We start from the raw sequence: 25971 nt of genomic DNA on the forward strand, positions 1-25971 counted from the left end.
GAACTCAGGCCCTCTGCGTTGGGAACGTAGAGTCTTAACTGCTGGACTGCCAGAGAAGTCCCCTGCACTATATATTTTGACTTGTAGAGTGTAAACTCCTCCCTCCTATTCTCTGAAGAATTACCTTATGAATTCTTTCTAAGATTGTCTAAAAGATTCAGGCTTTGTATTTTATGTAACCAGTAACATCTAAAGATCATAGAATCTTTGGGATTTTTTTCTCCTTATAATTGGATAATCTTTCAGAGGTTTACATATCAGTTGTGCACTATCTTTTTGTTAACAATTAATTTTACTTAGTAAATAGTTATTTTGCACCATTAGATTGGTGCAAAATAATGCATATATGTATTTTTTCACTGAAGTAATGGTGCCGGTAATAGTTCTGAAGAATTTTGTCATTCAAAGCTTTACTGAAAACATTGCCTTTTCCCAAGAGTTGTAGTCATCAAGTTTTCATGTACAGGAATCTAGGCACTAACCATGGATTTGATAAACAGCTGACTATAGTTTTGTTGGTTGAATTAAGCTTATCTTCAGTCTTCAAGTTTTCTTAAACCTTTTCTAATTAGAATCAATAAATCGTTTCTCATCTTAAAAAAGTAATGTATTATCTTCATAGAAGCATTTACAGTAGCCAGAAGATAGAAGCAATCTAAGTGTTCATGACCCATGAAAGGATAAACAGAATGTGTGACAACATAATACGTATCATGGAGTATTATTCAGCCTTAGAAAGGAAGGAAATTCTTCTTTTTAAAATTGAAGTATTGTTGATTTGCAATATTATGTTAGGAAAGGAAATTCTGACACATGCTTCAACATGGATGAACCTTGAAGACTTTATGTTAAGTGAAATAAGGCTGTCACAAAAGGACAAATATTGTATGAGTCTACTTACATTAGCTTCCGGGAGCAGTCAAATTCATAGAGAAAGTGGAATGGTGCGTTCCTTTTTTTTCCTTCTTCTTCTTTTTTTTAAACTGTTATAAGCAGTGTTGCTTACTAAGCAGTCTATCAAATTGTCTTCCTCAGAGGTTTCTCTAATTTATACTCCTGCAGACAGTGTTATGAAAGTATCTATTTTCTTAGACTCTAGCTAATATCTAGGTATTATTAAAATTTAGGTCTTTGCGTTGCATGGCATTTTTTTTTTAATTTGGATTTTTGAAATTTTGAGTGGAAATTGAGCAGCTTTTTTGAGTGTGTTTGTGCTTGCCATTTTGTGTGTATTTTTAAAGAATTTCCTGGAACTTCCCTGGTAGCACAGTGGTTAAGACTCCGTGCTCCCAATGCAGGGGGCCTGGGTTCGATCCTTGGTCTGGGAACTAGATCCCACATGCATGCCTCAACTAAGAGTTCGCATGCCACAACTAAGGAGCCAGCCTGCTGCAACTAAGACCCGACGCAACCAAAGAAATAAATAAAATAAATATTTTAAAAAAATTTCCTATTTGGGTATTTTGCCTGTGTTTTGTTTGGACCTCTGTCTCCCTTGATTTGGAAGAATTTTTATATTTAGGAAATCACTTATTTCTCATCTGCAAGTATTTTTCCCCATTTGTCTTTTGACTGTATTTTGCTATTTAGGAGCTGTAATTTTTATGTGGTCTTTTCTTTTATGACATAGGGATTTTATCTCAGGCTGAGAGTCTTTCCCAGACCGAAGACTACAACAAACTAATACATACATACATATATATATATATATATATATATATATATATATATATATATATATTTTTGGCAGAGAGAGAACACAAATCAGCAAAATATTACAAATCATTCTCCCCGCCCTTCTTTTTCCACCTCTCCCCCATTCCTCCAAGTAGAGAAACATTTTAGGATATTAGCTTTTTCTAAAATGAGGCTAGGGGCCTGTGTTTGACTGCCCTTTGCTGGCTTTAGGGATTCTGAGTCTTTTTTTTTCATCTTTAGTAATCATTTGTACTTACTCCAAAGATAAAGTGATTAAAGGGAAATATATTAATTATTTAAGAATAGTTTTAAAATCTTTTATACATAAATTTATTTCACAGTAGATTTCCCGAAAGAATTCTCTATCTCCATGAAATGAAGATAGGTTTTGGCTGTCATCTAATGGGTTACTTATCTTCAGGCATGCTTGAAATAGAAAATGTCTTCCTTAAATGTGCCCATTTACAGGAAACATGGCAGACAGTTGATTTGTATTGAGATAATGCAGACACTTGTGACTAAAGGAGATGTAAAATCTGTTGTATTAAAAGATGGTGACAGGGACTTCCCTGGTGGTCCAGTGGCTAAGGATCTGTGCTCCCAGTGCAGGGGGCCCAGGTTCAGTCCCCAGTCAGGGAACTAGATCCACATGCCACAACTAAAGATCCCGCATGTCACAACTAAGACCCGGTGCAGCCAAATAAATAAATATAAAAGACAGTGACAGGTACTATTTTTTGTCTTTTTTCTTTTAATAACAGTTTTAACGAGATATAATTCACATGACATAAAATTTTTCCTTTGAAAAGTGTACAGTTGTTTTTAGTATATTTGCAGAGCTATGCAGCCATCACCACTAATTTCAGAACATTTTCATCACTCCAGAATGAAACCCCCATACCCATTAGCAGTCATTCCCCAATCTTCCTTCTCCCCAGCTCCTGGAATCCACTAATCTATTTTCTATTTCTGTGTATTTGCCTATTTTGGACCTTTCACATACATATGGAATCATAAAATACATGATTGGCTTCTTTCCCTTATAGTGTTCTCAAGGTTCATCCATGTTGTAGCATGTATAAGAACTTCATTCCTTTTTATTGCCAAATGACATTCCATTGTATGGACATATATCACATTTTAAAAACTCCACTCAGCAGTTGAACATTTAGTTTGTTTCCATTTTTTTGGCTATTATGAATAATGATACTGTGAACATTTCTGTATGTGTTTTTATGTGGAGTTCTCTTTTCAGTTCATACCTAGGAGTAGAATTGCTGGATTATACGGTAATTCTAAGTTTAACATTTTGAGGAACTGCCAAATTGAATTCCAAAGTGGCTGTACCATTTTACAATCTCACCAGCGATTTATTAGGGTTTAGAGTTCTCCTTATACTTGTTATTGCCTGTCACTTTTATCAGTATTCTAGCCATCCTATTGCGTGTGAAGTGGTATCTCATTGTGGTTTTGGTTTTTATTTTCCTGAAGTCTAATGTTGTTAAGCAAATTTTTGTGTGTTTATTGGCTGTTTGTATATATTTTTAGAGAAATTGTCTATATCCTTTGCCTATTTTTAAATTGCATTATGTCTTTTTCGTTGTTGAGTTGTAAGAGCTCTTATCAGATAAATAATTTGCAAATATTTTCTATTTTCTGGGTTTATATCAATTTTTGATCATTGTCTTTGGATAGAGTAAAACTGTTAACTTGTAGTTTATCATTGTCATGCTAACAGTTTAAATTTATCTTTGTCATTCTAGATAATTGTTAAAACAAGTTCTTCTTTTGGATTTTAACTTATTTTAACTGATGTAATGAGACATATGACATACTAAAAATATTACCATCTTATTTGGTTATGTCCAAATTGCAGGAGTTTTGCCATCTGAGCATATGATTCTGAGCTACTTACTACATTTAATGGTTTGAAGTATGGGGGGTATCAGTAATTGTGAATGAGGTAGCTTTAATGTCTACCTCTACTATGTTGATGACAAGAAATAGGCGTGATTAATTTGAAAAGATGGGGATTGTACATTTAAAAATGGTTAAAATAGCTAATTTTGTTATATTTTATCACAATAAAAATTTTTTAAAATTTGACCTGTGATTATGTAGGAAAAATGTGGCCAGCTCTAATTTAAATGCTGTTATGATGCATTATTTAAGTTTCTAGGGGATTCTGCCTTTTGGCATTCTTGAAGTATTTGTAGTCACTGGTATACAAAATAATATAAAGGTCTAACCCAGAGGGGAAACCAGTCTTCTGGTCTAAATATAGGATCAAGTGGTTGATTTATAAATTAGTAATTCCTTCATAAAAATTTTTTACTATGAAAGGGTTATATAAATAAGTGTTGATGTTACCGCATTATTGCAGATAATTTGGTGGTTGTAATGGATATATTTATGACCCACTGTCTGAGTTTGGAAGAGGAATGATTTTGAATATTTTCATAATATAAAAAAGAAGTGGGCTTCCCTGATGGCGCAGTGGTTGAAAGTCCGCCTGCCGATGCAGGGGATATGGGTTCGTGCCCCGGCCCAGGAGGATCCCACATGCCGCGGAGCGGCTGGGCCCGTGGGCCGTGGCCGCTGAGCCTGCGCGTCCGGAGCCTGTGCTCCGCGGTGGGAGGGGCCCCGGCAGTGAGAGGCCCGCGTACGGCAAAAAAAAAAAAGTAAACACAAACATTTATTGTTTCTACTATTATAGGTCACCCAACCAGACTGTAATACTCATCTCTTGGGCCTTTTTATCCCTTACAGCATGCTCATTCGCTTTTCGCTTTCTGTCTATTCATACTTATTGATCGTTTTCTTTTGAATAAGGAACAGCTTAGCCATGATGGGGTGGAAGGGTGGAAAAGTGGGCAGTACCCAAAGAATTGATAGTTTGATAAAATATGTAATCTTTGGAAAGTGATGTATTGGGTTTTAGATGAATGGGTGTTTTAGGTTAATTGCATGCCTCTTCAAAGAGGCTGATATTCTCCTCATTACAATTCTGTAAGTCTATCCTGAATAACAGGTAGATGTTTTAAGAATGACTTGAGGAGGATTGTTTTCTGTAGTGGGAGGACTTGTGTGAAAACGAATAGTGGCTATTCTTTGTTATTGCTTATTATTAATAGGGTCACTTGCAAAAAAAGGTAAGATTAAAATTAATAATTGCATTCTTATTGATAAACCAGCTAATAAAGGGTGAATGTAGTAACTTTTAGAAAGAAAGGGTATTGAGAGAATTCATTGGGTTTTAGCATACTAATGATCTTTAGCTTTATGTATTTGGTGTTGCTTTGGAAATTAACAAAGTTTCTTGTAGAGTTGAGGAAAAGTTTAGAATAGGAGGAGTCTTCTTTTCACATATCAAGGAGCTGAAAATTGTAAATAAATCAATTCCATGAGACTAGGGATCTTTGTTTTATTCCCTGATATGCATCAAGTGCCTACAACAGTGCCTGTTAAGAACCATAAAATTAAAAATAAGTGATTCAGGATTAGAACCCTACTCTTTTCTCATAGTGGAGGAAAAACATTAGAGTATATCATGATGCTCTCAAATGTAAAATGTGAGGCCATTAATACACTGCAATTATATTCTTCAAGGAAATGCTAAGGACTATATAAATTTGACTATAAATAGTCACATGTTGAAAGACCAAACATCTCAGCAAATCTGGCATTGTTTTGGGTTATTTTAAAATTCTCTCTCAAAAACGTAGAAGAATTATAGTGTTTGTTGATCAATTTAATATTTTTTGATGGTGAATATTTTTGACCAAACAGAAACCAATTTAATGTTTTTTGATTGTGTTTTTGAAGACAAACCCATTAGATTGCTATATACTGCAGCTTGTAGCAATTAAGCACACTTTCTTAATTTTATGTTCTCATTTAAAAAAAATTAGGTTTCCTTGATTCTTTAAAAATTAAAAATGAGTTAACTTATTACTACAACCTTTGACTATGTAATTTAAGAAAATATTTTGTGCATATTACTGGAGACTGTTCCATAGGTTCTCTGAAAACCTGAAACTAAGGCTTGATGTTCAAAAAAAAGAAATACTATTTAACTGTGGTTTTATTATTTTTGCTCTTTTTTCTTTTTTAATTAGTAGATGTCAGTAAATGTTTCATTTGAACACTTAAGGAATACTTGAATACTATAGGAACTGTGTTGTTTTGGAAAGAGTAGATAAAATCAGGACATCACATTTACATTTACCAGCTGAGTTCTCATGGCTGTGAAGAGTTAACAGGTTGTTGTTGTTTTTTTTTAATTTGGGAGTTTCCAGTCTTCTCAGTGTAGAAGAGTAATGTAATACCTGATAAAGTTCTCTTATGTTAAATTTGGAGATAAATTCGTATTTTGTTTCCAGAGTGTACTCTCCTTATGTAAAAATTATGGGAACCGTGAGCCCACTCTTTTGAGGACGGAGGGTCATTTGACTTTGTTCTACATGCATAATCTATGCATTAAGTATTTGGTCCTTCTTTTCAGTATTGCATTTAGCTCTTTGTTATTAAGAATTTAAGCTTAAATATTTGTTTTCCCTGTATTATGCTTTGGCTAACTGACTTTTTTGATGGGGAATTGGCTGATGCTTCCCTCTTTTTTCTTTTTTTCTTCTTTCTAATAGAAGAACCTATGTGGTCTTGGGCTTAGTGATAAGTTGTGTGTGTGTGTTAAAATATACAAAATTTATTATCTTAACCATTTTTAAATGTACAATTCAGTGGCATTAAGTGCATTCAGAGGGAATTCTCTGGCGGTCCAGCGCTTTCACTGCCAGGGCCCAGGTTTGATCCCTGGTCGGGGAACTAAGATCCTACGAGCTGCTTGGCGTGGCCAAAAAAAAGTGCATTCACAATGTTATGTAACCATCAGCACTATCTATTTCTGAATTTTTTTCATCCCACACAAAAACTCTGTGTCATTAAACAGTGTCTCCCCAGCCCCTGTTAACTTCTGTTCTACTTTCTGTCTCCATGAATTTGTCTATTCCAGATACTTCATGTAAATGGAATCGTAAACTAATTTTTTGTGTCTGGCTTATTTCATTTAGTATGATGTTTTCAAGGTTTATCCATGTTGTAGTGTGTATCGAAACTTCATTTCTTTTTATGTTTTAATATAATATTCCATTGTTTGTATATACCACATTTTGTTTATCCATTCATCCATTGATGGACAGTCGGGTTGTTTCCATCTTTTGGTTTTTGTGAATAATGATGCAGTGAACATTCGTGCAGTGTATCTTTTTGAGCCCCAGTTTTCAGTTCTCTTGGGTATATACCTAGGAATGGAATTGCTGGGTCATATGGTAATTTTTTGCTTAACTTTTGGAGAAAAATGCCACTTTCCACAGTGGCTGCACCATTTTACAGTTCCACCAGCTATGCAGGAGGTTTCAAATTTCTCCATATCCTTGCCCATACTTGTTTTGTTCTGTTCTGTTCTCTTTTCTAATAGCAATCCTAGTGGGTGTGAAGTGGTATTTTATTGTGGTTTTGATTTGTATTTCCCTATGACTACTGATTTTGAGCATCTCTTTTGTTTTTTTTTTTTTTGCGGTACGCGGGCCTCTCACTGTTGTGGCCTCTCCCGTTGCGGAGCACAGGCTCCGGACGCGCAGGCTCAGCGGCCACGGCTCACAAGCCCAGCCGCTCCGCGGCATGTGGGATCTTCCCGGACCAGGGCACGAACCCGTGTCCCCTGCATCGGCAGGCGGACTCTCAACCACTGCACCACCAGGGAAGCCCTGAGCATCTCTTTCTGTGCTTATCTGCCATCTGTATTTCTTCTTTGGTGAAGTGTTTTCCCTATTATTTATTTATTTATTTATTTATTTTACAAATCTATCTATCTATCTATGTTGATGTTGGGTCCTCGCTGCTGCACGTGGGCTTTCTCCAGCTGTGGCGAGCGCGGGCCACTCTTCGCTGCGGTGCGCAGGCTTCTTATTGTGGTTTCTCCTGTCGCGGAGCACGGGCTCTAGGCACACGGGTCTTAGTAGTTGTGGCTCGCAGATTCCAGAGCGTAGACTCAGCAGCTGCCGCTCCGAGGCATGTGGGATCTTCCCAGATCAGGGCTCGAACCCGTGCCCCCTGCATTGGCCTGCAGATTATTAACCACTGAGCCACCAGGGAAGCCCATCTTCCCTATTTTTAAAAAATGGGTTGAGTTGTAAGATTTCTTATATTCTAGATACAAGTCCTTTGTCAGATACATTGGAAGGTATTTTTTTTAATGTTTGTATGGAAAGAACTATTTCATTTTCTATCATTTTCCCCCCCAAATTTAAGAGATCCTTTCGTCAGTTAATTTACCCCAAGTAATTTCGTTACATCTAGTTCAGTTGCCTGATGAAACTGGATTTTAGGATTATGTTTCCCTTCTGAGAGGTAATAACTTAAATCATACTGAAGGATATAAAAGGAAAGTTCGGCTTTCTGATAATGTTGTCAGCTTCTTCAGGGGAAGTGTAAAATTATGATCTTGGGGACTTCCCTGGTGGCACAGTGGTTAAGAATCCGCCTGCCAATGCAGGGGACACGGGTTTGAGCCCTGGTCCGGGAAGATCCCACATGCCGCGGAGCAACTAAGCCTGTGTGCCACAACTACTGAGCCTGTGTGCCACAACTACTGAGCCTGTGTGCCTAGAGCCTGTGCTCCAGAGCAAGAGAAGCCACTACAATGAGAAGCCCACGCACTGCAGCAAAGAGTAGCCCCCATTCACCACAACTAGAGAAAGCCTGTGCACGGCAACGAAGACCCAATGCAGCCATAAATTAAAAAAAAAAAATTATGATCTTGGATTGTCAGCATATAAGAGTGCTGTATTTAAAAGTGCTGTGCCCTTCTTTCTAAAATGCCAAATTATAAGTATACATAAGAGTCTGTCAAAAGATTTTCTGATTTATTAATTTATATGAATAACAATTATACATAAATTATAAATTTATAAACACTTTTTCTTTTAATCCCCTGGAAAAGAGAATTAAATGGCAAAAGATTACGTTAAAAACTAGACTGACACTTGCAAATGCACAAAATATTTGAATTTATTTTGCCTTCCAGTAAGGAGTGTTTGAAGTCATCTCATTTTTTTCCACTAAGATCATTTTCACTTAATGAATTAAATTAAAATGAGATTTGTAAAATAGCCATTTTTAGCTACAGTTTTTACTTTAATGAAAATCTCTTAAGATTGGTAAGTTACTTTGATTATCTTAGGTACAATATCCTTTTTTCGAATGTAAAAGTTCCTAAAAACTTCTGAGAGTCATTTCAGCTAAGTGTTCCAGTAAGGTAAAAGGCAGTTTATAGTAAATACTATATTTAAAAAATTAGAGCAATAAAATAATGTGGTAAAAATGTTTGTAAATATTTGCCTCAAAAAAGAAAAATGTGAGTTTAAAAGCCATTTTAAGTTAACTCAAAACCCCTCCCCCATACATGCATAATGTAAATTGTTTAAAAATAACAAACAGTTTTTAAAACTATTTTTGGAAAATTATTACTATGCAACAATAACGTTGACTTTATCTTTTTTCAGATATGGCCGCGTGGAAAGTGTCAAAATTCTCCCCAAGAGGGGTTCTGAAGGAGGAGTGGCTGCCTTTGTGGATTTTGTGGACATCAAAAGTGCACAGAAGGCTCACAACTCAGTCAACAAAATGGGAGATAGAGACCTACGCACGGATTATAATGAACCAGGCACCATTCCGAGCGCTGCTCGGGGATTGGATGATACAGTTTCCATAGCATCTCGTAGTAGAGAGGTTTCTGGGTTCAGAGGAGGTGGTGGAGGGCCTGCTTATGGCCCCCCACCATCACTTCATGCACGAGAAGGACGTTATGAGCGGAGACTTGATGGGTAAGTTCCAAGGTTTCTGTAGGCAGGTATTTTGTATTTGATATGGTGAAACAGAAACTCATATTTAGGGGCCCCAGATGGATTTAAAGTTTTGGGCATTCTCAATGTTTCCTATTTTGGGTTGGAAACGGAAGTGATTTCTATCCCAGTGGCTGGTATCTTATGGAATCGTAGAGGATATTTCCTGCAGCTGGTTGGATATCTGCTCCTGAGATATAAAGTGGTGGAAGATTTTGTATGGCAGCATCATTTTTGGAGTTACCTGTCTTCTAGAATTAATTATTCCTTCTCTTGGATAATGTTAAGTCTTTCCTTGGATATATCCCTTCTACCTGATGGAGCTACCTGGCTACAGATTTTGTGGTTGTACTATATGGAATATTTCTGGAGTATTAGAGCCTACAGATTCTTTTAGAATTTGATATCTGCTTCTCAATTTTCATTATACAAAGTGTACAAACGAATTGGATTGTCACCAAAAAACCTAGCAGATCATATGATTCAACCTCTTGGATTCTACAAACAATACTTTAACCTGGAAATGTGTACTTGGATGAAGAAGAGTGAAGGCAATGCTTCATTTTTCCATTTTGGATCTACACAGTTTCCATGTTGGAATTATACTCCTTGATGGAATGGGGAAAAATTGAGATGATGGATGTTCCTAAATCCTGGAATATAGCCATTCTTTTCTATTTGCTGGAATGTATGGGATGTCGTGCAGTCAAGATTCCATTAGCCCAGGAGAAGAGGATTACTATCTTGTTTCTTAAGCAAGTTGCTGTCCAATTAAAGGTACTTTAGCTTTGAACATATGGTGACGATCAGTTGTGGATACAGCAATCAAAATTGACTGTGCTGGATGCCTACAAAGGTGAACTGTTGGCGAGCAACTGTGCCTTCCTTATTTGGTGGAATTGTAGAGGATATTTCCTCTTCTGTCAGCTGCCTGATTCATACTTAGGGCTGGACATTTCTGTGAATGTGGATCAATTTATAATTTTCTGCTATCTCAAGAAAGAAGTCTGGGGGTTTGAGAGTTACAGTTTGTCTGGGACTGCTTGCTTCCAGTGGAATTATTTTATCTGGTCATTAAGATTTTTTTTTCCTTGTGGTTCATCTAAATATCATTTGACACCCTTACCCATTAAGAAGGTGGATTACCCCCATAAGAGGGGCCAAAATTGGGGAAGTTATGTTCACAATTCTCTCCCTAGATTTAATTGGGATTATAGGTCGTGTTTCCACACTTGGAAAAGGTTGGTATGTCCTGACCTGTGTATATTAGCCCCTCTCCTAACCCAAGTCAAACTTTCTTTTTTTCCCACTAACTCTAGAATCATTTAGTACTAATAGATGAATCAAAGAATAGCTATTAGATTTCAGCTCTGCTAGCTCTTGTGCCTGCCTTCTATATCTTCCTAATGGTTAAGAACTTTGCATATTTATAAAATATCAGCTGTAGCAGTAATTCTCCTAGAACTATTGCCTGTTGCTTCTGTTATATCATTAATAACAGCTCTTACTGATTAACATTTGATAGGGTACTAATGGAATTATTTATGAAATTTTCTCTTGTCTCAAAGGAACACTTCTTGTTTGTTAGAAGTTGAAATATCTATTCAAATTCCAGAAATAGTGAATAAAAAAGGAGAAAGTCATTTAGTATATTTAAATAAGAAAGATAATACTGAATTTTTGCCATGCCAGTTGCTTTTAATAATAGCAGTAAAAAGAAAAAACAGCCTAGGAGAAGGTATGGTTGCTAAGTGAAATGGTGGGTGAAAATGAAGGTTAGTGGAGAGATTTGGAATCTAAGCACGTATTGAAGACATAGTTGTAAGATTTTGCCACGTATTCTTCATTGGAGAGATTCTAATTCTTCTATGTCTTTCATAATTCCTTAATCACTTTTGATAGAAGATAGACCCAAAGGTAAGGTTGAGAAGAGACTCAACTTCATGTTTGAGATTCAAGTGAAATTGTCTTTTAGGAACTCTCTTAAGTAGAGAACTTAAGATTTCTTTGTAGGATTGGAATCGGTTTTTAATATTAACACGTAGTTGCATGTGTGTAATTGTACATGCAACAGTTTTTGTACTCTTAGATTGACAAGTATTCATGCCCTACAGGAAGATATTTTAAAGTTAAACCATTGCTAATAGAAGTCTTTAGCGTATCTTAACGGTTTCCCAAGTTGACTTATTTCACCAGAGGCAATTTGAATATAGCTGAACCCTAAGAGAATATATTTCCTGTAACCATTAAGTGATGCATTAACACATTGAATCATGGAATAGGCATTTTAAAAATTATGTGGAATTTGATAGCACAAGAAGATAAAATAACCATTATTCTTTAATTAGTTAAGTCCATCATAGAATAGCATGTGGCAGCCCAATATTTTTATATCCCAAGTGGCTTTTTGGTTTGATTTCCTTTTTAAAATTCCATTTTTATTATTAAATGTGATTGTTTGGGCACAACAATTTACATAATTTAGTAATTTTTATAATTACCCAAGAAGTTGAAAGTTAATAAGAAAAAGTTACACTTAACATTTTTTTCTGTGCTTCTTTGAAAATGCCCTCCTATTGCTGGGACATGGGCATACATTGCAATGGGGCTTTCATGTCTGTGTGAAAAATCTATCATGGAAATTTTGCCTGAAATACACTTGCAAAGTAAATAAAGTTTGGTATATATTTTAATCCGATGAAAGTATTTCATTTCATATTAAAGTGAAAGTCTCTTCTTGTTCCATTAAATTTAAAATAAAAAGGAGATGGCATATGTATATTTCTGTATATAAGCCAGAAAATCACTAATAAAAAGAACAACTGACTTGCAGAACACTAGTCATGAAAGTCCAGTATACAATTACAACAGTGATTTCTCAGCTGTGAAAATAAGTTTTGGAGTCAAGTAAAATGTTAAGCTTATTAGTGTTTGCTTACTAAGTAGGTTAATGCTGTTTAGAAAATGACCAGTTGCAAAGACAAAGACAATGCTCAAGTGAATGTTTGCATGACTTGCTTTTAGTTTTGCTTTCCTCTTTCTGATTGATTAAATATTTTTCCCCCCTCCTAAATGCAGGGCTTCAGATAACAGGGAGCGTGCTTATGAACATAGTGCCTATGGACACCATGAACGGGGGACGGGAGGATTTGATCGGACAAGACATTACGATCAGGATTACTATAGAGATCCTCGCGAGCGGACTTTACAACATGGGCTCTATTACACTTCTCGGAGTCGAAGTCCAAACCGTTTTGACGCTCATGACCCCCGATACGAACCTAGGGCTCGGGAGCAGTTTACACTGCCCAGTGTGGTACACAGGGATATCTACAGGGATGATATTACCCGGGAGGTACGAGGCAGAAGGCCAGAGCGGAATTACCAGCACAGCAGGAGTCGCTCACCACATTCATCCCAGTCTAGAAATCAGTCTCCTCAGAGGCTGGCTAGCCAAGCGTCTAGACCCACAAGGTCCCCTAGCGGCAGCGGCTCTAGGAGTAGATCCTCCAGTAGTGATTCAATCAGCAGCAGCAGTAGTACCAGCAGTGACAGGTAGGTTAACAGCCTTTTGTTGTAACAGATGAGCTGTTGAATAAATTGTTACAAATTTGCTACTTTCAGTGGTACTGATTTTTAGTATAGAAATATTTTTAAAAGAAAGTACTCTTGGATCATGTATATAATGAATGAAGAAACTTTGATTAGCATTGTGGCCATTGAATTAACCATTCTCCCAAGTACTTAAAGCTGAATGATGATTTGCAAATACTGTTTCATCCTCCAGTTGCTCAATATTAAAATGGCCAAAAAGGAAGAAAAGTAGTAACGTTAGTTGTATGAAACAAATCTTGTGCCACGTAATGAACTTTTAAAAGTTCTTAATTTCTTAGGTATTTAATACTATTTCTATTATTTGGTTGAAAATTTGTAAAAGCGCTGTTTGGGTAAAGACGTATTGGTGAAATATATTGTTGACACATTTATTATCAATGTATAAATTAACTTATGGACATTTTAACTAATTTTAACATCAAGATGGTAGTCAATTTATAAGCTCAAGTAGGAAAGCTTTCTTTAAATTCAGGTTGTAACTTTGCTGTTCACTAAGGCTGAGGAAGCTCATTTCATTAGTTGGGAATTTTTTTTACAAAGGAGTTTTATTCTAAAGATGAAAATAATAAATTGAAAATAATCTTAAGAAACAGCTTAGAAGTTAGGTATATGGGTTTTGAAAAATAATAGATCAAGGTAGACAGTATACTACTTTTATAATCTTTGGACAAGTTACTTAAGCTCTCTAGGACTCAGCTTTCTCATCTTTTATAAGAACCATGCTTCATAAAGTTATTTTGAATATTAAAATGAAAAAAATATATAAAGTGCTTAGCTTGATACTCATATATGTTAAATAAATACAACCTTTAATAACTGCTAGCTATAATTATTACTGCTATTCAGTACACATGTTGATAGTCTTTTGAGTATTTCCCATTTCTAGTGATTGTTATTCAATCTGTTAATCTCAGATATTCTAGTTTTAAATTTAGGTGGTGTGTATATTATTTTTTTATTTTTTATTTTTTTGTCTGCGTCGGGTTGTAGTTTCTGCACGCGGGATCTTTTGTTGAGGCGTGCCAGCTCCAGAGTGCGCCGGCTCAGTAGCTGGGGCGTGTGAGGGCTTAGTTGCCCCGAGGCATGTGGGATCCTAGTTCCCCGACCAGAGGTATCCAACCAGCATCCCCTGCATTGCAAGGCCGATTCTTAACCACTGGATCACCAGGGAAGTCCCAGGTGGTGTGTGTTTTAAATTTATAAGATACAGATTCTTCAACCTGATTAAAAATGCCCAGATTATTTTTCCTTTATAATTGCCTGTTTAGAATTAATTTAAGAAAAGTAAATGATCATGGAATTGATAAGTGGCTCCTTTAGGCCTCCTAAATTTTCAAATTCAAAATAATAAATGGAAACATTTTATATATCTAGTTATAATTCAAACATTCTAGAAGATGTAGCATATTATAATGAAACAAGCACTTGGTTTAGGAAGTCAGCAGAGTTAGTTTCTGGCTCCAGCTTTGCAGCTCTGTGGCATGGGTAAAAAACCCTTAACTTCTTTTGGTATATTATTCAGTATTCATTTGAATTCTGTAAGCTGATTATAAAATCTTGTCATGATTCACTTTCTTCCACGTAGAATTGTCTAAGATACTTAAGTTTTTAGTCATTTTCCCCAAACCTACCTCATTAAAGGGATGACACTGCATTCCACTGGATCAAACCTTTATGAGAAGCCAACCAATTGTGGAAGTATGGAAGTTAGAGGTGAAACAATTCACGGCTTTCAGGATGGCGTTGTACTTTGGTGGGAGTTACAGTGGTTTGAGATCTGTCCTTTGGCATTCTGGGCTCAGAAGCTTGAACCCAGAGGTGATCTGATGAATTTGATGGAGCTAATTCCCTATTTACATAATCAAAAGAAACAGTTATATGCTTCTGAATATTTACATTTAGAAAGATAACTGCCACAAAGGCAGGATGAGCTTGGAAAATCTACATGGGGACTAAATTACAACCATAGAGGATATTTTCTCTTCTGTCAGCTGCCTGATCCATACTTAGGGCTGGCAGTTTTTATGATTTAGGGCTTTGAAGGATATGTATTCTTCTCTTCAACAAGAAGAGACGAATTTTAGGCTAGACAGGGAACATTGTGAGCAGAAGGAACAACTTGAAGAGATACGAGTGGGTGGAAGAATGTTCTGAGAACAGCAAATAATTTAGTATGACTTAACCACGCTAATGTTTTTGGGTTTTTTTCTTTATGCAGAGATGAGCCGTTGAAGGATTGAGAAGGGAAATATCTTGTTGAGATCTGCTTTAGAAAGGCATCTGGGGACTTAGAATAGGAAAGACAGAGATTCCAGTTAGACTCTTCCAGTATTTCGGAGAAGGCAAATTTGGACTATGAGAGTGCCTAACTTGAGAAAAGCGGAAGGGACATTGTATTAAGAATCAGATTATGTTGAGTTATGAAAAACAACAACTTTTTTTTGAAGATATGACCAAATGATGAGCCTTTTGGTGTCATCCTGTAAGAACAGGGCCAGGTCTTCCTTTGGGCACACTGCAGAGCCAACCAAGTGTTTTTATTGCCCTTCTCTGAGTACATGTTCAAATAGTTGAAATACTTAGATGCAATTCTTAGCTGATAGTAAGGTAAAAGCAAAATTGACGTAAATAGTTAAAAGATTTGGTCATTATATTGTGACTGAAGCAAGTACAGAGAAATAAAATCCTTTGGTGTTCAGAGTATATCCATTATCCCTGGGTTCATCCCCCCTTTTATCAGATGTCTTCTTTTCCTCTATAATTATATTGATTTCAGAATGTAATATTTTGAGGTGTTATGTCAACTCAGAATGTTTAATGCCCTTTTGGAAGAACTAAGTTCCTTTTTGTAATCTTTTTTTTTTTTTTTTTGCGGTACGTGGGCCTCTCACTGTTGTGGCCTCTCCTGTTGCGGAGCACAGGCTCAGCGGCCATGGCTCACGGGCTCAGCCGCTCCGCGGCATGTGGGATCTTCCCGGACCGGGGCACGAACCCGTGTGCCCTGCGTCGGCAGGCAGACTCTCAACCACTGCGCCACCAGGGAAGCCCTGTAATCTTTAAAACTTGATTGTGAAATGGTGACATTCCAAGTCCTTTAAAGATGTTTAAAAGCAACATGTAATAGTAGACAAAATATAGCTTGTTTTATCTATAAAAACAAGTTTCTATTCTGTCTGTATGACTGACTGGGAAATTAATCATCCTCCATCCCCCTTAATTGTTCTTTTTTTTTTTTTCTTTTTGCGGTACACAGGCCGCTTACTGTTGTGGCCTCTCCCGTTGCGGAGCATACGCTCTGGACGCGCAGGCTCAGCGGCCATGGCTCACGGGCCCAGCCGCTCCATGGCATGTGGGATCTTCCTGGACCAGGGCACGAACCCGTGTCCCCTGCATCGGCAGGCGGACTCTCAACCACTGAGTCACCAGGGAAGCCCCATCCCCCTTAATTGTTACAGCTTTGGTGAACAGATTCCTAGCAGTGCATTTCAAATGACTAAATGTGGGATTGATGACAGTCTAGTTGTGAAGTCCTTATAAATGATACACTTAATGTTTCTGCCAAACTATTCACAGTATTTAGCTGGTGAGAAGTTTGGGGGAGGAGGGGGTCTTAATGTTACACTCTTTCCTGTGTGCAGCCCTGTGCTGCTGTATGTCTGTTTCTTTCTCTGCCTTGGTCATTTAGGGAGTCCCTTTACTTTTCAACATAAAAATTTAAATACATAAATTCCACAAAAGCATTTATTTTAAAAGTCCTTGATTGAAGTTGAACGTATTTTATCTCTGTAGTTCCGTATCAGTTTTTTTTTTCTATCATGTAAGAATTTGCTTTAATTCAGGCTAAAGGAGTTGAAGAATTTATTGAAATTAAATTAGTTCATAATATCCTTTCCTACTATCTTAGAGTAATTTTAACTGAGATTTGTTTCTCCGTTGTTTACTTTGATCACAACCAAAGATGGTTAGGCTGGCTCAGGGTCCCTGAACCTTTTTTTTTTCCGGCTGTGCTGCGCAGCTTGTGGTGGGATCTTAGTTCCCTGACCAGGTATTGAACACAGACCCTCAGCAGTGAGAGTGTGGAGTCCTAACCAGTGGACTGCCACGGAATTCCCTTTTAAAATTTTATTATTATTATTTTTTTGGTCCCTGAATTTAGATGCAGGGGAAAAAATTACATCTTTTCACTAACCTGAAAGTGAATTAAGCATTGCCTCCCATTATATGAAAGTAGCCAACAAAAAAACAGTAGATTAACAGTATGACTGACTTTGTTCTCAGTATAAATACACAGATAATTTATGATTATTATAGTTGCAGAGATCTCAAAATTGGGCTTATATTAATCATTACTGGGAAATAGTTATTAAACTCAGTGTTAGGTATTGTTATTTAATGTTAATAAAGACATTACTATATCACAGAAATTTAAAACATTTTAATAACTGTGTCAGTATAATTTGTTTCCATTTAATTCCTATTTATTTTATTCTATGCATTTAGAAACATTATTCTGAAAAGGAGTCCATAGACTTCACCAGATTGCTGAAAAGGGGTCCTGGCTCCTTTGGAGCTGCAGTTAGCCCTTGATTCTATATCCTGTAAAGGTTTACAGAATGAATGAGGGGAAATGGATGAAAAAGTAATGGGAGGGAGTTGAGATTTGGATAATCTAAAACCTTTTCTTATTTTATCCCTTCCCCCTCAATAGATTACTTCCCTAAATCTTCTTTCAGGCTAAAGTTAACTTTTTTGTGTGTGTGGGGCCCCTGCCGTGAGTCATGTGGCATCTTAGCTCCCTGACCAGGGATCGAACCTGCGCCCACTACATTGGAAGTGTGGAGTCTTAACCACTGGATCATCAGGGAAGTCCTAAAGTTAACTTTTGAGTTTATATTCAGCCATCTATTTGTTTAACATATATTGCTTATTTTTTGCACCAAATTTATGAAATAAAATAGCTGGTTGTGTGGAGTCCCAAAAATAGAGCCAGTTTGGATTAAACATTGGCTGTGGCTAATCCAAAACAAAATCTACATATGTCTAATTAAGAGTTAACATGTAATTAAATTAACCTGGGTGTCTATGGCTAGGTGCATCTTTACAGTTTTATCAAAGGCAACCCCATCTTCTGCCCCCTTAAAAATTTTGGAGGTGTCTTGTCAGCCTTTTTTTTTTTGTTCCTCTGAATCCTTTTGGTTTGTCTAGAGAAGAATATGTCAGGTAACCTACAGACTTTTATTCTTTCTAATCACAGAAATAGACATTTAGATGGAAACGCTTAAAATAAATGTAGTAGGAGTAAGCACAGAAAACTACATGAAAATAACTGTAGTGGGTGACATCTCATTGTCTCTGGTCTCTGTGGCTTTCAGTAAGCCCCGTGGCCTTAAATTGTGCTTAGTTTACCTGTTTGAAAAAAATCAGAATTTTAGAGCAAGCTTTCTTCTTAAGTAGATTTTAAGAATTGAAATAAGTTGATTTAAAAACTGTATGTAGGGAGTTCCCTGGTGGTCCAGTGGTTAGGACTCCATGCTTTCACTGCCCAGGGCCTGGGTTCACAAGTTGGAATATATAAGGAAGAAGCTTGGAGACAGGAAGCAGGAGAAAAAGGCGCCCATACAATATCAGTTCCAGGACAGGAAAACTAGCATGTGAAATAGTCTTTGTGGTGTTTGTTTAATGTAATAAGAAAAGCCTATAGACCTGCAGGCAATCAGCCTTTTCAACTCTGATGCCGTATTAAGATAACGGCATGCTTTATGCCCATCTCTTGTCCAGTATATTAGCTTTGCGTTAGAATAATTACTTTTTATTGAAAGGGAAATGAAAATTATTTCTTATTGCTGGTATTATTTGTAGAACTTGTTTGTATATTTCTTTTATATGTTTTGAATAAAATATATCAGGGCTTCCCTGGTGGCGCAGTGGTTGAGAGTCCGCCTGCCGATGCGGGGGACACGGGTTCGTGCCCGGTCCGGGAAGATCCCACATGCCGCGGAGCGGCTGGGCCCGTGAGCCATGGCCGCTGAGCCTGCGCATCCGGAGCCTGTGCTCCGCAACGGGAGAGGCCGCAGTGGTGAGAGGCCCGCGCACCGCAAAAATAAAAAAGTAAATAAAATATATCAAAAGTTGTTTACCACCGTATTAATTTTTTTCTGTTAGACAATCTAAGAATCTTTTACATGAATTATAGTTAATAGTAATTAGAATATTGACCAAATTCTGGATTTTTACAACAGTTAAAAGTTAAAAGGAATGTGACCCTTTTAACTAAATAAGTATTAACACGACGACAGTCCCTAATCTTTTTTTTTTTTTTTTTTTGCGTTACGCGGGCCTCCCACTGCTGTGGCCCCTCCCACTGCGGAGCACAGGCTCTGGACGCGCAGGCTCAGCGGCCATGGCTCACGGGCCCAGCCGCTCCGCGGCATGTGGGATCTTCCCGGACCAGGGCACGAACCCGTGTCCCCCGCATCGGCAGGCGGACTCTCAACCACTGCGCCACCAGGGAAGCCCCCTAATCTTTTTTTTAAAAAATAAAGACCAATTCTGCTAATCATTTTGTGAAAGATCTAGACGTTTTATCTTTATTTTTGGCTGCATTGGGTCTTCGTTGCTGCGCGCCGGCTCCCTCTAGTTGCGGTGAGCGGGGGCTGCTCTTCGTTGTGGTGCGCAGCGTCTCATTGCGGTGGCTTCTCTTGTTGCAGAGCACGGGCTCTAGAGTGTGCAGGCTTCAGGAGTTGTGGCGTGTGGACTCAGTAGTTGTGGTGTACGGGTTTAGTTGCTCCGCGGCATGTGGGATCTTCCCCGACCAGGGATCGAATCCGTGTCCCCTGCATTGGCAGGCGGATTCTTAACCACTGCGCCACCAGGGAAGTCCTGATCTAGATGTTTTAGATTTCTTAGAAGGGGAATTTTATTCAAATATCCTTTTGTCTGATTTCATGAGGAAGTTTTGCAGTTCACTTAGTTTATGAGAGAGAACTTCCTTTCAAATTCATGTAGAAAAATTTTCAAAATTGCTGTCATTCTGAAGCTTTGTGGAAGAACATGGATGAAGCTGAAAATGTAGTTCCCGGTGGTTATTGGATATGGTGGCAGTGCATGTATCAGAGTGATAGTGACAGTGTACTTTCCATTTCTCTTTAAGTATGCTTATTTAGAATGTTGATTGGGGGAAGGAATGCTCATTTTATTACCTGGCTATATAATTTGTTATGATATATATTACGTGCTAGAACCTGTCAGATATGGCACCAGTTTTAACAAATAAATATATGAAGTAAGAGTTTCTTAAAGTTGTTAAAGGAATTAATAATTAGTGGGTTTTTAAAAAAATAAAATAATTAGTGGGTTTTTTGGTGATCGTTGCAATGCTTACTCATAAAAACACATTTGTCTGAAGTTTTATCATCAAAGGTGATCTTATCTATAATAATGAATAATAGATAATTTCTGTTTAACCGTGTGTGCTTTTAAGAGAAATACACCCCCCATATATATTAATGTATACATAAATTTTAATTTTTTATTTTTTGCATTACGCGGGCCTCTCACTGTTGTGGTCTCTCCCGTTGCGGAGCACAGGCTCCGGACGCGCAGGCTCAGCGGCCATGGCTCACGGGCCTAGCTGCTCCGCGGCATGTGGAATCTTCCCGGACCGGGGCACGAACCCGTGTCCCCTGCATCGGCAGGCGGACTCTCAACCACTGTACCACCAGGGAAGCCCTAAATTTTTATTTTTATTTATTTGGCTGCACCGCACGGCATGTGGGATCTTATCTCCCCTACCGGGGATCAAACCCGCGCCTCCTGCATTGGAAGCGCAAGTCTTAACCACTGGACCTCCGGGGAAGTCCCTATTTTTATTTTTATTTTATTGGTAGTATTTTTTTCCATTCTCATCAGTGGCAGGCAAAGTGAAGAGCCCATATTTTAGAAACAACATTCCTTTGTAGGCTACTGTATAGTTTGTTACTGGGCAGTAAGCTACACACTTCTGTCTTTTGGGGTCATGTTAGCCAGCCAAGCCTTTTTTTGTGCTAAATATGGAAAATGGAAGTGTTTGCTTTCTAATTGCTCTGGTGGGCTTAACTTTCATTATGGAGATTTATAAATCAGACTGGTTCCTTTCTGTTTTTCCTTTTTTGTCAAGTACAGCATTTCAGTAAGGCTTTTGAGAGGTGTAGTTGTTGCCAGTTTTAGCGTTCTGTGCGGAATGGGCAGTTGGCTTCGGAAACAAGTGCGGGACTGACCCATATTTGCTGTACTGGGAACCTTGCTTTCATTTCGAGCCTCTGCTGCTAGGGAAATGAGAATGAGGTAGGCTTAGATCTGAGAATAAATGAGGAGAGTTCATTGTGCGCCGCCTGAGCAGCCAGTGCCTCTGAATATGGTGGGGAAAGCTAGGAACTGCTTGTTTGTGACTCAAACCAGACTAAACTGGAATCATCCAGTTTGAGTTGGCTGCTTGCCACCTCCCAGAGGCTTCCTTATTTTGCCAGAGTTTTTGCCTGGCCCTCAGCCCAGGGAGCGGGGCTTGCGCACTGTGACTGGCCGCTTAGGGGAGTAGAGGCTGTGAAGTGGGTGCCAGTTAACCCAGGTTTGTTCATGGGAAGGAGGCACTTCAAATAAAGGATTGAGGAATCGAAGGCTGGAAGCTGGTGTGAATGCTACTATTTTCAGTGCATCTTTCCGTTATTACTCCCTTGCTTTAACTGTAACTTTCTGTAAGGCTTGAAAAACAGCTTCTGCCATGCTGCTGCTTGGGTACATCACAGCATGGTCTGCGTTTAGTATTAAAGATTTTATTACCAAAAAATTTATTAATTACCAAAGTTCCCCAGGAACTTGCTTTTAGTTGTTAGTCTGTTTGCAGTAAAGAACTCTCTCCCATGCCCCTTTTCATTTTTTCCGCTGGGGTTGTGCTGGAGTTTATTTTGGTTTGATTGATTGTTAGGTGGAAGGAATGAAAATAGGTTTCTGGGGTAAAACTTGTGACTTGGTATCTTGTGAGTTTTAATTTAACCTTGAAGTAAATTTTTTAAATGTTGCCTTAAAAATTAACAAAAAGTAATTCACATTAAGGTCCTAAACAACCAACTTTAAAATTAAAAATGCTATGCTAGATTGTATTTGTTTGATTTAGAAGCAAACTCTTAAAAAAATGCTTAAATTGCATATTTTAGTGTCGTGACTGCTTTGTGCATAGCCTCTCTGTCAGCTTTCCTCTTTGACAAGGGAGTTAAACATGGCCTAATTCCTGACCAGAGAACACTCGGAAGTCACTAAGGAATATTAAAACCACAAATAAAGGGGTACATTTATTTTTGTCTTTATCAGCGCCAGGGCTATATAGAAAATGTAAGTTCCTATAACCTTGCTTATGTTTTAAACTTTTGGAATGACATCGAAACCTCTGTTAGTCTTTTTTACTTACGGTGAAAGTTTGCTCAGAGCAGTTTCAGAGACCTTGTTATTCTCTTTTATCCTTTTTGGGTTGTTTTCACTTGGAGGCCTTCTATGGTCATTCTCAGAAGTCATGGTATAATTTTACCCTGCCCTGAACAAAGGGATCATCCATGCACAGAACTAAAGGAAAATGTGGTGTTCTCATTTAAAAATAAACATTAGCATTTTCTGAAGCTCAGAATTAGCCAAGATTTCATTACCCACACCCTCTCCTTAATATTTTTTTTTAAATCTATGTCTTAGACTACAACCTAAGTGCTTGCCTTTATCTATAAAGGGTAGTTTTGTGATTGCTTCTTCTATGAGAAAATGGAAAGAGCACCCTCTAATAATTTATTTGCTTAATTTATTAGTCATTACTTAATCTAAATGCTGTTAGGGTTTCCTGCTGCTACAAATTGTATAAAGTCATTTCTGTGGAACATCTTCCTAAAAGTCTACTTTGTAGGATGAATGAACTTCCTCTTTCCAGGTAGACAAGATAGTGAAATATATTTTAAAATTAACTTTGCAAAACAGAGTTGGTTTTTCCTAAGAATCTGAGTTACATTCTTTTTAATTTAATTTATTTATTAATATTTATTTGGCTGCGTTGGGTCTTAGTTGCGGCACATGGGATCTTTCATTGCGGCTTGTGGGCTTCTCTCTAGTTGTGATGCATGGGCTCCAGAGTGCACAGACTCAGTAGTTGTGGCATGAGGGCTCTCTAGTTGTGGCACATGGGCTCAGTAGTTTTGGCACCTGAGCTTAGTTGCGGTATGTGGGATCTTATTTCCCCAACCAGGGATCGAACCTGGGCCCCCTGCATTGGGAGCTTGGAATCCTAACCACTGGACCACCAGGGACGTTCCTAACATGGTCTCTTATTTAAGGCTGATATGCTGTTTATTGGGGAGCTTTCTGGTTCTAGAACTAGGTTGTCCAGTACTGTATCCACTAGCCACACGTGGCTGTTGAGCACTTGAAATTTGGCTAGTCTGTGCACCAATACTGATCCGCACTATAACATGGATGAACCTCAAAAAAATGCTTAGTGAAAGAAGATGGTACGAATCATATGATTCTCTTTATATAAAATGTCCAGAATAGGTAATTACAGAGACAGAAAGTAGATTAGTGGTTACCTAGGGTAGAGGATGGAAGAGAATGGAGAGTGCTGCTAATAGGTATGAGGTTTCTTTCTGGGGCAATGCAAATGTACCAAAGTTACATTATGGTGATGATTGCATAATTCCATAAATATACTAAAAACTATTGTATACTTTTATTTATTTTTTATATTTTTAAAAATTTTATTTATTTTTGGCTGCGTCAGGTCTTTGTTGCTGTGCGCGGGCTTTCTCTAGTTGCAGCAAGCAGGGGCTACTCTCCATTGTGGTGCGTGGGCTTCTCATTGCAGTGGCTTCTCTTGTTGCGGAGCATGGGCTCTAGGCGCGTGGGCTTCAGTAGTTGTGGCACACGGGCTCAGTAGTTGTGGCTTGCAGGCTCTAGAGTGCGTGGGCTTCAGTAGTTGTGGCACTTGGGCTTAGTTGCTCCGTGGTGTGTGGGATCTTCCTGGACCAGGGATTGAACCTGTGTGCCCTACATTGGCAGGATTCTTAACCACTGCGCCACCAGGGAAGCCCCAGTAGAACTATTTTTTAAAATACAGAATTTTGATGATATAGCACAAAAAAAAAGTATTACTGGTTTTTATGTTGACCGCATGTTGAGATAATATTTCAAGTATATTACATTAAATAAAATACGTTATTAAATTTCACCTGTTCTTACTTTTTAAATTTTATTTATTTATTTTGGCTGTGCTGGATCTTAGTGCAGCACTTGGGATCTTGGTTGCGGCATGTTTAGTTGCCACATGTGGACCTCTTAGTTGCGGCATGTATGTGGGATCTAGTTCCCCGACCAGGGATTGAACCCTGGCCCCTGCATTGGGAATGCAGACTCTTACCCACTGGACCACCAGTGGGTAAAAGTCTCTTACTTTTTAAAGTGTGGCTATTTAAAAATTTTAAATTACATTTTTGACTTCTATTAAATTTCTGTTGGACAGCACAGAATAGAAATGAGCTCTGTCAAGATAGAATGTCATAGAGTAATTTGTGTGTCCATTTACTGCTTTTCATTTTGTTTAAAGAATAGAGTCCACTATTTTTATTCTCAACACCCTTCTACTCTTTTGAAATTATGGATTAATGGAAAAGGCTCTTGGGACTTATAAGCTTAAAATATATATTGAACTATTTTGCAGATTCTGTCTTTAAAAAATTTAGGATTGGTCAGGCTAAAATATTAAAATGCATGTTGATTTCCAGGGTGGCCAAGGGAATGTCTCAGCTGTTGAAAAGCTTTAATATATTTAAGTCCCCAAATAAATTAGTTTAATCCCCCAAGAAGAAAATTAAGTCATCTAAACCAGAGTAATTTTTTTTAATTAAAAAAAAAAAAAAAAACCCACACACAACCCCTTAATCTGAAGGTAATTTTGAAGCGATGGCTAATACTTTTGATAGAGGTTTAAAATGTGTCTATTAACAGGCATGGAATTCTGGTGTTGGAATTAGAATAAGACACATTTTATAGATGCTCGTCTTGCTTCTAGATATGATTTATGTAACCACACCTGGGGAGTTCCATGGTTCTTTGAATGTTATTTTTGATTGTGTGGGGAGGGGCACAGTAGCTTCCTGAATGTGCTGTGTCATGGTGGTTGGAGCCATTTGGAGTGTAGCTTTGTGTTTGTTTCCACTGGAAGAAACTGCAGAGGAGTTGTTTAAGTAGAAGGACTTTAGGCTGGAGTTTCTTGGTGAGTAATTTGAAGTCATTTATAAATAATTAAACAAGTGCATCAAACAGTGGGTGGCTTTAGGCTTCCTGGTGGGGAGTTAGGTGCCCTTCCTAACCTCTTGAGTATGGAGCTGCCTTAACAGAGAGTTCAGAAGTGGGAAATAGCAAACTTTTTTATTCTGGATAGTAAGGAGATGTAATTAGCACCAAAGTTAAATTGGAAAAAGGCAAAACCCAAAGTTCAAATTTACTTGCAGGTTTGGTAAAGGCTACGGCATTTGTACATAACCATTTGGAACTTAAAAACTACAACAACAAAACGGTTTCACGTGATCTGTATGCTTTCTTGGTTTATGCCTTTTAAACCATTTAGTTGTTCATATAAGAAATATATATATAGTAGTTTTTATACTGCATGTGGTTAAGGAAGTAAGAAATCCCACTGTTACAATTAACAGTTTAGATTTCTCCTGAGTTTGTCCCTTGAGTGAGGCATCCA

At 37.8% G+C, this 25971-nt stretch overlaps 1 protein-coding gene across 2 annotated transcripts in view; it reads left to right on the forward strand.

The window, feature by feature from the left end:
* Positions 1-25971, forward strand: part of SPEN (spen family transcriptional repressor) — an 84386-nt gene that overhangs the window by 16276 nt on the left and 42139 nt on the right. Inside the window, exons 2-3 of one of the 2 annotated variants that reach the window (XM_060089016.1) lie at positions 9261-9581; positions 12678-13154. In XM_060089016.1, the coding sequence (XP_059944999.1) occupies positions 9261-9581; positions 12678-13154 (798 nt within the window). Of the gene's footprint in view, positions 1-9260; positions 9582-10398; positions 10841-12677; positions 13155-25971 lie in introns of those variants that run through there. The other variant, XM_060089017.1, reaches the window with a different exon arrangement.

Source organism: Mesoplodon densirostris, chromosome 2 (assembly GCF_025265405.1).
Source record: "Mesoplodon densirostris isolate mMesDen1 chromosome 2, mMesDen1 primary haplotype, whole genome shotgun sequence".
Taxonomy (NCBI): Eukaryota; Metazoa; Chordata; class Mammalia; order Artiodactyla; family Ziphiidae; genus Mesoplodon; species Mesoplodon densirostris.